Raw genomic sequence first — 12,982 nt, 5'->3', positions numbered from 1 at the left:
GAAAAAAGGCAAGGCCGGCCATGGTGGCTCACGCCTGTAATCCCAACACTTTGGGAGGCTGAGGCAGGTGGATCATGAGGTCAAGAGGTCGACACCATCCTGGACAACATGGTGAAACCCTCTCTCTACTAAAAATACAAAAATTAGTTGGGCATCGTGCCTGTAATCCCAGTTACTCGGAAGGCTGAGGCAGGAGAATCGCTTGAACCCGGGAGGCGGAAGTTGCATTGAGCCTAGATTGCACCACTGCACTCTGGCCTGGTGACAGTGACACTCCAGCACAAAAAAAAAAAAAAAAAAAAAGTAAACTACTGAACTTGGAGAACAGACAAACGTGCATTTGATAACTGATGTAACAATTACAATGTGCTGATTGGAAGATACAAAATTACAATTCATTAATGGACTAAATGATTTTGTTATTTTTCACCCTTGGGGAAAGTTTCCTAGTTGAAGTTAAAACATTCCTACTATTACTTGTCTTGGAAGAAAACCTTTTTATATTTCTGTACAAACTTTTCGTTTTAATATTATGACACCACCATGTAAGTTCTCACACATTATCTGTGTCTTGTAGAGTAGTAAAGTGTTAAGTAGAAAAACACGCCAGTGTGGTACCCAGTGAAAGGTGGTGTCTGGAGAGTCAGTGGTTTCTGGAACTCTGGACTGTCAACCAGGAAGTGTTGAAGTGACTGAAAAATTAAAGAGCATGGGTAACAGCATGGGCAAAGCAGAGATTGAGACGATCTATGTCCATGCCAGAGGAAGCATCCTAGGAAGTTTCCGGTTATAGCAAGAGGATAAAACTCGGTATATATTTTATCTAGATCACTTTTGGAGCACTTAAGCAGATAACCAAATTTGTGCTAACATACATGGGCTCAGGAGAGCCTGATTTTAAGATGGACTTCATCCCATTGCTCTTGTGTTCCAGAACCTTCAAGGGACATCACTTACCAGATTCAAGCTTTGCCAGCTTAGCTTTCCTCATGATCAGCATCTATCTATCAGCTGTCAATTCTACCCACGTGCCCAAGTGCTCTTCACACCTTCATGCCTGCAATGCTTTCCTGTGCAGCCTACCTTGGAGGTCCCACTCAATGCTCCACTTCCCTTCCAGCTCCTTTAAAGACTCACTCACACATGAAATTTGGCATTTAACTTTAGTAATATACTCACAAGTGTGTTACTAGTTCTTACCTCACCTTCACCAGCCTGGAGAAAAGGGTACCACTGTTGGGCAGCTGAGCCAAGTCTTCCCGCTCTCAATCCACCCTGCTGCTCTTGGTTGGCCTGCATCACAGCCCTCTGGATGATATGCTCATTGAGGGTGGGGCCAACTATATAGAAAAAAATACTCATTTGCTGAAATTACTTCTAGATTTCTAGATGAGTATGTAAATTTTTCTGCTCCCAAAGCTCTGGCATCTAGTTTGAGTCGATCTGAGCTCTGTAACAGGTGAAGACATCATATCAGTTTGCACGCTATCAATAGGGGAGAGAGGACGAAAGCAGCACTTTAAAAATGGATATTAAACTACCACGATCTTAAAAAAAATCTTTATTTAAGAAATCAAATAGGGTAAAAATGATGCCATTTCACACAAGGATACAAGACAAAGCTTAGAATTACTTGCTCAAAAGTTACTCAGAATGGAACAAAATTGTTCAAGTGCTCCGAATTAGCACAGGTTGTATTACTTGCTTTCCAATGGACATTTACTATTTTACAGTAAGATCTACTTATCATAGGAACAAAGAGAAAATTCCCAGCCCCCTCTGGTGTATAACCTAAAAGGCTGAGTACAAATGTTAATGGATTCCAAACTTTTCTTTGACAACAGTACTAAAAATTACATTACAACTTTTTACGAGTATCAACAGTTTACTGTCTGAGGGAAAGGAAATATAAGAATATAAAGTGACAGAAGCAACACACTTCACTGTGGCCTGCAACTGCTCCCAGCCTCCTATTTTATAAACATGATTTGGGTTCTCACATTATAGCAGGATCACTATTCCTAGCCTCTGGCAGAAGCAGACATGTGACACTTAGCACTGCACAAGTGTTTCTTTGGCTTCTTGAGTAGCGCTGTGTATACTGCCTATACATTTTTATAACATCTTTAAATGCATAACATCAATGTATGTGCTATCACATTTCACTCTCAACTGCAGAATATTTTAATTTTAAATTTATCTACCAAATCTTGACTATGACATTTATTTTTGGGTTGTTACATTAAGATCAACCTATCTGGGCCAGGCACGGTGGCTCACACCTGTAATCCCAGCACTTTGGGAGGCTGAGGCAGGAGAATTGCTTGAAGTCAGGAGGCAGAGGTTACAGTGAAACAACTGCCACTGCACTCCAACCTGGACGACAGAGCGAAACTCCATCTCAAAAAAAAAACACAAAAGATCAACCTATCTGAATCAGGCAAGTCAAAAGCTTATTCCTGGCCGGGCACGGTGGCTCATGTCTGTAATCCTAGCACTTTGGGAGGCCGAGGCGGGTGGATCAGCTGAGGTCAGGAGTTCGAAACCAGCCTGGCCAAAATGGCGAAACCCCGTCTCTACTAAAAACACAAAAATTAGCCAGGCGTGGTGGTGCACGCCTGTAATCCCAGCTATTCGGGAGGCTGAAGAAGGAGAATTGGTTGAACCCGGGAGGTGGAGGTTGCAGTGAGCCAAGATTGTGCCACTGCACTCCAGCCTGCACGACAAGAGCGAGACTCCATCTCATAAAAACAAACAAACAAACAAAAACATAAAAAAACAAAAAGCTTATTTCATGGCCAGGCGTGGTAGCTCACGCCTGTAATCCCAGCACTTGCCGAGACGGGTGGATCACGAGGTCAGGAGTTCAGGACCAGCCTGACCAATATGGTGAAACCCCATGTCTACTAAAAATACAAAAATTAGCTGGGTGTGGTGGCACGCACCTGTAGTCCCAGCTAGTCAGAGGCTGAGGCAGGAGAATCGCCTGAACCTGGGAGGCGGAGGTTGCAGTGAGCTGAGATCGCGCCACTGCACTCCAGCCTGGGCGACAGAGCGAGACTCTGTCTCCAAAAAAAAAAAAAAAAAAAAAAAACATGATTATTGATAATGAGCTCTTCATAAATAACACTGTTCACAAGGAAATACCAACTGATCTATTGATATGTGACATGAGACAGAATGTACTATTTTTAAATATAAAAGGAATTTCATTAGGTTTAGATAAGCTGGGAATACACAAGTTTTCCAGGCTGTTTAATCAAGTAACTTACAATGTACACATTCCTGAGTTTACACCATTGTGGTGGTATCATTTATTTTGGAATTTTCTGCATTCAGCTTAAAAGGTGTTTCTTCCCAAGAAACTGAACTTTTCTGTCAAATGCACTTGATCGAATAGGAGAATTGGGTTCATAAAATGGATTCATTGAAAACTAGGAAAGAAGAAAGTATTAGTGAAGCAAAAAAGCTGACAAATCATAAGTCTCTGAAAGGAAATCATTTTAAAGTTTTAAATTAAAAACCAAAGACATTCAAAAGTCTAAAGACCACATTTTTAAGTTTTACTGAAAATGCTGCATTGTTAAATACTAACATCCTCTTAAGGAAATTTTTATTTTGGTGTTTTGGTTTTGAGAAGTATCGGGGGTAAAACTAATGGCAGTACGATAAATGTTGCCTATGTCAGTTAACTTTCAGGATTTACCCTGTGTGTGAAACACTCATATTCATTATAAATAAATGGATTAATCTGTATGGCCCTTTGGCTACATAAAACAAAGTCTGCCATGTGCTCAGAGTTCAGAAAAAGCTACTCTTATATGGTAATCTTTTAACAATCAGATTTTTAATACTCTCCTTTAACACAAGACTGCTAAATGATCAGCTTCTTAAAATAATTAGTGTATCATAACACGAGAGAAAATCATTAAATGGAATCACTAATAGGAAAGGCATTGCTGATTTTTATACCTTAATCACTTGACATTGTTCATCTTTATAAGAGGGCTAAATATTACTACCTCTGACTAGGAATACTGTTAAATTGTATTACTGTGCTGATATGCAAGAAATTCTGTCCAAATACAGAATTTATTGAAATTATTAAAAACATACGGGCCAGGGATGGTGGCTCACGCTTGTAATCCCAGCACTTTGGGAGGCCAAGGCGGGTGGATCACTTGAGGTCAGGAGTTCGAGACCAGCCTGGCCAACATGGCAAAACCTCGTCTCTACTAAAAACAGAAAAATTAGCTGGGTGTGGTGGCGCACACCTGTAGTCTCAGCTACTTGGGAGGCTGAGGCAGGAGAATCGCTTGAACCAGGGAGGCAGAGGTTGCAGTGAGCTGAGATCATGCCACTGCATTCCAGCCTGGGTGACAAAGCAAGACTCTGTCTCCAAAACAAAACAAAACAAAACAACACACTGTTACCACTGCAGTGTAACCATGACGTTGTATTATATTTTATTTTTCAAAATCAAGAAATGCAAGTGGCACCATTCTTCTTGAGTGGCTATTTGATCATATAAAAATCACTTCCTGCCAGTTTATGATCTGTATTAATTGCACTGTAACTTATTTGTAAAGTAGATGGAAACATTTTAAATTATGAAGTAATTTTCCCTTATATAGGCTGCTTCCTTGCTGTCTTTAGGGATCCCTAATAAAATCAGCTATGAGCACCAAGAGGTGAAGAATGAAACCAATTTACCTTCACAGTCATCTAAAGACAACTACCATGAGTTGTGTTCCTAAATACATATTCACCTGCCTGTGAAGACTTACCTGCAGAGAGAGTTGCCAGAGATAGTTCTGATGGGGGAAAGCTAGTCTGAAAGGTACACTGCAGCCTAAGGGAGTTACTTCGATAGGCCACTTTCCTGACAAAGGTCGAATCCTTTCTCATCAGATTTTAAAAATTATAGAACATACCATACCTTTATATATAAATCATAAACATCAGTAAAGAAGTTCTTTATTCCATCTTCTTGTCTTATGTCATGAAGCATAATAAACCTCATATGTGAAATAATTAAGGCACAATCTTTCTTAGAAATGAAAAACAAAAAACAACCAGTTCGTTGATACAATATTCTTCAAATTAGTCACATGCAGTGTATCTGTGATGGAAAAGTTGAATATATAAACTGGGTTCAAAATTAGCTTAGTTTTATCATAAAGAGAACATAAGCTTTCAAAGTTAGAAAATAACTATAAAATACAGTAAAATAACCTTGATAGGGTCCAGATAAACTTTTTTTTGTGTATGAGACTTAGTTTTAAAATTAGCTATTAAAATGTTTTTCCCCCCTAAAAAAAGAAAAGTAGCCCCATAAATGGAAACTTACATTTTCACCTGACTGTGATGTCTACAGACTCAGAGCCTGGCATCTATGTTCCATGTTCTTCTGGTTTGTGAACCCAAACTTTAGTTATCTTTACTAAGAAGGTAAGGATATGCCCCGCAGTGACAAATGCTGACACAAACCACTCGTTGAACTTGTCCACAGTTTTCAAGTACATGTTGTTTGACAGCCACATGTTCTCATCTACGAGGTCGAGAGCAGCATGAGCTATGAACTGGTTCAGATGACGATGGTCATCCTAGATGACAGTGTGAGCAACCATAGATTAACATTTCCATATGACATCAAGAATGCTGACATTTCATTCTGTAAATTCTATAGATGGTTTTCTTGTGGGGAAAAAAACAGTTTGCTTTTATACTTTGTTATTGTCATGAGACTTACAAAAGATCTGTTTTCACATTATATTCTATTTTTAAATTTGGTATCTAAATCTCAAAGAACAGAAACAGCCAATTAATAAATGAAATGTGTATACAGATGATTTATACAAAATCATTTATTCAAAATCTTTTTCATAGAAATTTTTTTTCATGTTTCAAGAAGGAAGTTACCAAATTCTATAACCATTTAAACATGTAAAAAAAAGAATACTATGTTTAAAAAAAAACAACAAAAAACAAGATCCTGTGGAGAAGAGGTGCCATTCACACCAGGCTCAAGGTCTGGGAGGAAACGGAGAGGGCCCAGATTCCTGCACAATGGCACCGGGTAAGCAGTAGAGACAGTTGAAATGGCGCTTATAACGGCCTGCCAGAGGCCTCTTTCCAGTGCATGGAGCTTACGTGGCAGCGGGACCTGGAAGTAGTGGGAGGTGATGCTCAGCCCCAGCTGTGAGCAGTCGCCTGTGTCAACAGCAGGACACAGTCCTGTCAGAGCTGGGAGTGTCCTTTTCCTGGGCTGAAATGGTTTAAGTGAACAGAAGGTGGGACTGTCTGACCATAATGTGAAGAGGGAATTCACAACTTGGAATGCAGTCTTACCCCGATGTAATTCTTTGAAAATACATTTTTTGGCCAGGTACGGTGGCTTATGCTTGTAATCCTAGTACTTTCGGAGGCCAAGGCAGGTGGATCACCTGAGGTCAGGAGTTTGAGACCAGCCTGGCCAGTATGGTGAAATCCTGCCTCTACTAATACAAAAATTGTGGTGGTACATGCCTGTAATCCCAGCTACTCGGGAGGCTGAGGCAACCCGGGAGGTGGAGGCTGCAGTGAGCCAAGAGCACGCCATTGCGCTCCAGCCTAGGGGACAAGAGCAAAACTCCGTCTCAAAAAAACCCAAATAAACCATTTTTCAAAGAATACCTCTGTTATGGGTTGAAGTGTTTCCTCTCCAAAATTCCTTTGTTGAAGTCCTAAGCAACAGTACCTCAGAATGTGGCCTTATTTGGAAAGAGGGTTGCTGCAGATGTGGTTAGCTAAGATGAGGTCACATTGGAGTAGGGTGGGCCCCTAATCCAATGGACTGGTGTATTTAGAAAAAGGGAACATTTAGAGATGCACACAGGGAGAAAAATGCCACATGAAGGCTGGAGTTAAGCTGCCACAAGCCAAGGAACTCCCAGAAGCTGGGAGAGAGGCCTGGACAGACCCTTGTCTTAGTGCCTTCATAGGAAGCATGGCCCCACTGACACCTTGATTTCACATGGTGACCCTCAGAACTGAGACAATAAATTTCTGCTGTCCCAAGCCACTCAGTTTTTTGTACTTTGTTACAACAGCCACAGGAAACCAAGACGGCTTCCTTGCCAAGGAGGCTGTTCTCATGCCTGGGCTGGAGGAGGGCGGCCTGTTGCCCTGGAATCCCATGCGTAGTTAAAGCATGTTTTACTTCACTCATGTTGCCATGACAAAGCTAAGTGAATCCTTAGAGAAATGGCTGTTTTTATGTCTGGCTCACAGCAGTGTTTTCTTTTACAATGATGATCAATCCTGAAGAATTAGGAGCAAACTGAAAACGCTTTAAGAAAGTGAGTGGTAGCAGGAGAAAGAACTAAAATCAAGTTATGCAACAGAGTATTTTTATGTGTGCTTTGTCCAACACAAGGCCAGTGGAGTGCACAGAAATTACATACAAGTAGCTGCATCCCACAGAGCAATACTGGTACAGAGATACCTCAAAACAAGTTTTAATGAGTAGTGTTCTCATAATATGAGAAAATAATGTCACGACACCACCTCTTAGAGAATCCCTTAAACAAATGCCTATCTTATTTTGGTGGCAAGGCCCAAATAGTTGAAAAATATCATATATTATGCATTACAATTAACTCAAAACATCAGTTCCTTAAAGGACATTAAAGCCAATTTTTGGAGGTTGGGAGAAACATAGCAAACTTGTCAGCAATTTATTAGAAACAGAAATTGGAAAGAACTGGGCTCTTCTCATGTCAAAACTCTACAGGTCTGGGCCAGGTGTGGTGGCTCACACCTGCAATCCCAGCACTTTGGGAGGCCGAGGGCAGGCAGACCACCTGAGGTCAGGAGTTCAAGACCAGCCTGGGCAACATGGCGAAACCCTATCTCTACTAAAAATACAAAAATTAGCCTGGCATGGTGGTGCACACCTGTAATCCCAGCTACTTGGGAGGCTGAGACAGGAGAATTGCTTGAACCCAGGAGGCGGAGGTTGCAGTGAGCTGAGATCATGTCACTGCACTTCAGTCTCGGTGACAGGGCAAGGCTCTGTCTCAAAAATAAATAAATAAATAAATAAATAAATAAATAAGATCCAAATGGTTTTATTTTAAGCATTTGGGATGGTAATCTTTCTTAAAATATATGGTCCATTTTCCTTGTCTCCAAAAAAAAAAAAAATCTTCAGGTCTGAACGGCAATATGTTCTCAAGCCAAGCTTGGTTTTTGGAACCATTCTTGACAAGAAAGTCAGATATTATCACCTCTGGTGCTGCTTTCGAGCTTCTTGTGTACAGCCAAGGTGTCACTGGGGAGGGGAGCATGCAGGCTCAACCTAGCCAGGAAGTGCTGCAGAATGCCCCTGAAGTGAGGTGCTGCAGGCCCACTGGCAGCAGGAAGACAGGGAAGTAAGGGGCTTTTCTAACTCAGTAGGTCCTGATGAAAAAGGTGATTCATGAAAATAGCCTGGACTTTCATGGCATTTCAAGGCAGCAATCTGCTACAGGTGAACTATGTTTTTATGTGCTTAAGCAGCAGCAATTCATGGTGGGTGACATAGTGAACTGAGTATCATGGGAATGCCAGAGCGTCATGCTAGTCTGTGCTGAATTAAAGGATGAATAAACAACTCCAAGGACATTCCCTGGCTGGCTTCTATCAGTCTGTGGGACTCTACAGCAAGCCTCATTTAATTGTGGTGGATTTCAGTTACCTTATCTGTCCAGATCTTACAGTTCTAAAATAATATTATACCATATCATTACAATAGCATAAAAATTCTTACGTACTTTGGATTCTGCCTTCCCAGCTGGCAAAAACTCCATTTCAAAAACTGGATTATCATGGTGGCCAACAATTACAAAGTAGAAGCTTCCAGACATGGTCTTCAATATATGGCTCCTAATTAAGTGAAAAATGGTACATATTTTTAGTAGTCAATCTTCAAATTAAAAAATGACTAATGGGAAGTGTAGAATTCCTTTTTTAACTTAAACCTGACATTGTAGAGGAAGAAGCTACTAAGCTTGGCACAGTTTCCAGTATACTAGTGAAGATACGTAGCTTCTGGAATAAACAAATTATATATCTGTGATATGTCCTGTAGAATCTAATGTATTTTCATAAGGAAACTGGAAGACCTCTAACATGAAATCACTAAGACAACATTCTCATGATCTGAAAGTATGGCTCATTTAGCTCAAGGGGCCCTGAGTGTCTGGTCGAGTAAGCCAGGCTTCACTTGGACTGGACCAGTTAGCAGCACGGACACCTAGAAGGATTAACAGAAGGTGGTGGTAAGTCAAGGACAATACAGAGTAGTGGGAAGACCAACGAAGTAATTAGCTTGCCTTGGAAATTTCCAGGAAGCATCCGTCGGGGGAAACTAAAACCAACTCTACCTCATGTCACTTACCTAGAAAGGAGAGACACTGTAGCACTGATCCACAGACTGCGTGTGCTGTATTTGTCTTCCTTCTACTTGAAGTATGCGTGCTATAAATCTAAGTCTTTGCAAATCTAAGGGTCTATGATATGCCTCTTTATACACCAATTTATAAGAAAGGAAGAGTTTTGTATTCTAGAAAAGATGGAAGAAATAATCCATAAAGGAAGACATTCTGAGGCACTGAGAGATCTTGGAACTAAGTTTAACACATTGGGCAGGGTGCAGTGGCTCACACCTGTAATCCCAGCACTTTGGAGGGCTGAGGTGGGCAGATTGCTTCAGCCCAGGAGTTTAAGACCAGCCTGGGCAACATGGTGAAACCCCATCTCTACATGAAATACAAAAATTAGCCAGGCATGGTGGTATGTGCCTGTAGTTCCAGCTACTCAGGAGGCTGACGCAGGAGGATCACCTGAGCCCAGGGAGGTCAAGGCTGCAGTGAACCGAGATCACACCACTGCACTCCAGCCTAAGTGACAAAATGAGACCCTGTCTCAAAAAAAAACCAAAAAAACAAAAACAAAAAAGTTCAACAGATTGGCAAAAGAAATAAAACTACGAGAAACTGGGGAAAAAAACGTAAGTGATTCCATGGCTTTTAGCACAGATAATTGAAATCTAGATGAATGATGGATGGGTGGGGGCATGGATGGATTTATCCCAAAGTAACCCCATGGTGTGTATTTTTTAATACAAGGACTTTGGAGTCAAACAAAGTTAGGTTCAGGTCTAGCTCTGCTACTTACTGGCAATGTGACCACAGGCAGTCCTTAACTTCCTAATGTCAGTTTTCTCATCTGTAAAACAGTGATAACACTGTAGCACCTTATGGTGCACTTATGAGGATCACACAATCTAATGCATGTAAAGCACCTGGCACAGTGTCTGACTCACAGTACCTGCTCAATTAATGTTATTTAGAATAACATGGAAGACTGTATGCACACTGGGATGTGGTGACTAGTAACTTCTCAACATGGAGTGGAAATCAAGTAAACCGGGAGTTACAGTCAGTCTCCTGGAACATACATCTGAGGTGTGTTAGAAGCCAAGACTTATCAAGCCTCATTGGGCCTTCTGCTGATTCACACAGAACATACAATGAAATCAGAAGAAATCTGATATGTACTTGCTAATGAATGACACATTTTATAAAGAAAATCAAGGCACAGCTGGCACTTTTAACTCTAGAATTGGAAGGCCATAACTGGGGAAGAAAAGGCAGATCAGAGACTCTTGGCATGATGAAGTAGGATTTAAAATGCTATTTGGGGCAGGGGTGGAGGGGTGGGGGACTATAGACTGCAGGCCAAATCTAGCCTTGCCCATCCTTTTGCGACCATCTAAGGTTGCTCTCACACTTCAATGGCAGAGTTAAGCACCTGTGACACAGACCATCCGTCCCACAAAGCCAACAATATTTACTGTCTGGCCCTTTAAAGAAAATGTTTGCCCCTGTTTTAGGGGTAAGATGAGAAAAAGGTCCAAACAGAAAAAGTGGATAATAAAGAAAAGCTGGAATGATAAAAAAGCTATGCAAAACTAGAAGAACTGGCAATAATTCTCCAAAGTGAAGGGAAGAAGGAGGGAGTTGAAATTTGAACAAAGTAAACAATGATATCATGAATTCTTCCTAGACTAGATTTCAGAGCTGGAGTCTGCCAAGGGAAGGGCTTCTTACTTTCTTCAGCACATTTAAGCAGCAGCAAAAACAAAACAAAAAAAACCAAAACAAAACATAAGGAAATATATGTACATATATGTATAAGCGAGATAACATGCATCCCCACACTCACCTCTATATGGAAAGCCACAAATGGGCAAGCAGCATGGCACTAAGTCAGCAGACAGAAAGGGAACTCAAAGACCGACTGCATGAGGATGCTGTTACCAACTACCCAGCTGCACAGAAGATGAGACAGAGCTTTCTTTATATACATTCCGTGCTTGATTTCAGCTGCCAATTATTTGATTTTGTAAACAGCTGAAAAAGCAAGAAGGGCTGTAGCTTTTCATTCACTTCCGCCAAGAAAAAACTGACAGGTGAAGTGGAAGAACTGAATTCACCCTGGGAGAAAATGACCCCATTATCTTGGGAGGGGAACAGCTGCAATCACTTAGCAAATACTTGAGGGTATCCAGCAAAGGTAAGACATACACTAGGATTCTGTGCTGTCCAATCTATGGAACTTTGTGTGAGGACGGAAATGTTCTACACCTGTGCTGTCCAATATGGGAGCTAGTGTGCATTAGAAATGTGGCTAGTGTGGGCCGGGCATGGTGGCTCACGCCTGTAATCCCAGCACTTTGGGAGGCCGAGGCGGGAGGATCATGAGGTTAGGAGATTGAGACCATCCTGGCTAACACAGTGAAACCCCGTCTATATTAAAAATACAAAAAATTAGCCAGGTGTGGTGGTGGGCGCCTGTAGTCCCAGCTACTTGGGAGGCTGAGGCAGAAGAATGGCATGAACCCAGGAGGCGGAGCTTGCAGTGAGCCAAGATCGCGCCACTGCACACTCCAGCCTGGTGACAGAGTGAGACTCCATCTCAAAAAAAAAAAAAGAAAGAAATGTGGCTAGTGAGATTGTAGAACTGAATTTTAATTAAACATAAGTGGCTAGTGGCTACAGTACTAGACAGCATGGGTCTACATCAATGATTCCAAACTAGTGGCACAATCATATGCCCCTCTGGGACAAAGCTTCCAAAGGAAGGATTAGGCAGCAATATTTGCTGTTCTGCAATATTTGCTGTTCTGCAGCCTCCACTGGTGATACCCAGGCACACAGAGTCTGGACTGGACCTCCAGCAAACTCCAGCAGACCTGCAGCTGAGGGATCTGTTAGAAGGAAAACTAACAAACAGAAAGGAATAGCATCAACATCAACAAAAAGGACATCTACACCAAAGCGTCATCTGTAGGTCACCAACATCAAAGACCAAAGGTAGATAAAACCACAAAGATGGGGAGAAACCAGAACAGAAAAGCTGAAAATTCTAAAAGTCACAGCACCTCTTCTCCTCCAAAGGATCGCAGCTCCTTGCCAGCAACAGAACAAAGCTGGATGGAGAATGACTTTGATGAGTTGACAGAATTAGGCTTCAGAAGGTCAGTAATAACAAACTTCTCCGAGCTAAAGAAGCATGTTTGAACCCATCGCAAGGAAGATAAAAACCTTGAAAAAAGGTTAGATGAATGGCTAACTAGAATAAACAGTGTAGAGAAGACCTTAAATGACCTGATGGGGCTGAAAACCATGGCACAAGAACTTTATGACACATGCACAAGCTTCAATAGCCGATTTGATCAAGTGGAAGAAAGGGTATCAGCGACTGAAGATCAAATTAACAAAATAAAGCGAGAAAACAAGGTTAGAGAAAAAAGAGTAAAAAGAAACAAAGCCTCCAAGAAATATGGGACTATGTGAAAAGACCATATCTACATTTGATTGGTGCCCCTGAAAGTGATGGGGAGAATGGAACCAAGTTGGAAAACACTCTTCAGGATATTATCCAGGAGAACTTC

At 41.4% G+C, this 12,982-nt stretch overlaps 1 protein-coding gene across 3 annotated transcripts in view; it reads right to left on the bottom strand.

Moving 5' to 3' along the window:
- Nucleotides 1-3,239: 3,239 nt before the first annotated feature.
- The window catches only part of TRAPPC2 (trafficking protein particle complex 2), a 19,413-nt gene continuing 9,670 nt past the window's right edge, over nt 3,240-12,982 (bottom strand). For all 3 annotated transcript variants that reach the window (XM_011994835.1, XM_011994834.1, XM_011994836.1), the window contains 4 exons: nt 8,796-8,907; nt 5,462-5,606; nt 4,940-5,025; nt 3,240-3,434 (listed from right to left, as the gene is read on the bottom strand). In XM_011994835.1, coding sequence (XP_011850225.1) covers nt 3,336-3,434; nt 4,940-5,025; nt 5,462-5,606; nt 8,796-8,888 — 423 coding nt within the window. In that variant the 5' untranslated portion in view covers nt 8,889-8,907 and the 3' untranslated portion in view covers nt 3,240-3,335. The remainder of the gene's footprint in view (nt 3,435-4,939; nt 5,026-5,461; nt 5,607-8,795; nt 8,908-12,982) is intronic.

The sequence above is a fragment of the Mandrillus leucophaeus genome, unplaced genomic scaffold (assembly GCF_000951045.1).
Source record: "Mandrillus leucophaeus isolate KB7577 unplaced genomic scaffold, Mleu.le_1.0 Scaffold462, whole genome shotgun sequence".
NCBI classification, from domain to species: Eukaryota; Metazoa; Chordata; class Mammalia; order Primates; family Cercopithecidae; genus Mandrillus; species Mandrillus leucophaeus.
The sequence above is the reverse complement of the archived record's forward strand: the minus strand, read 5'-3'. Positions and strand labels throughout refer to the sequence as shown.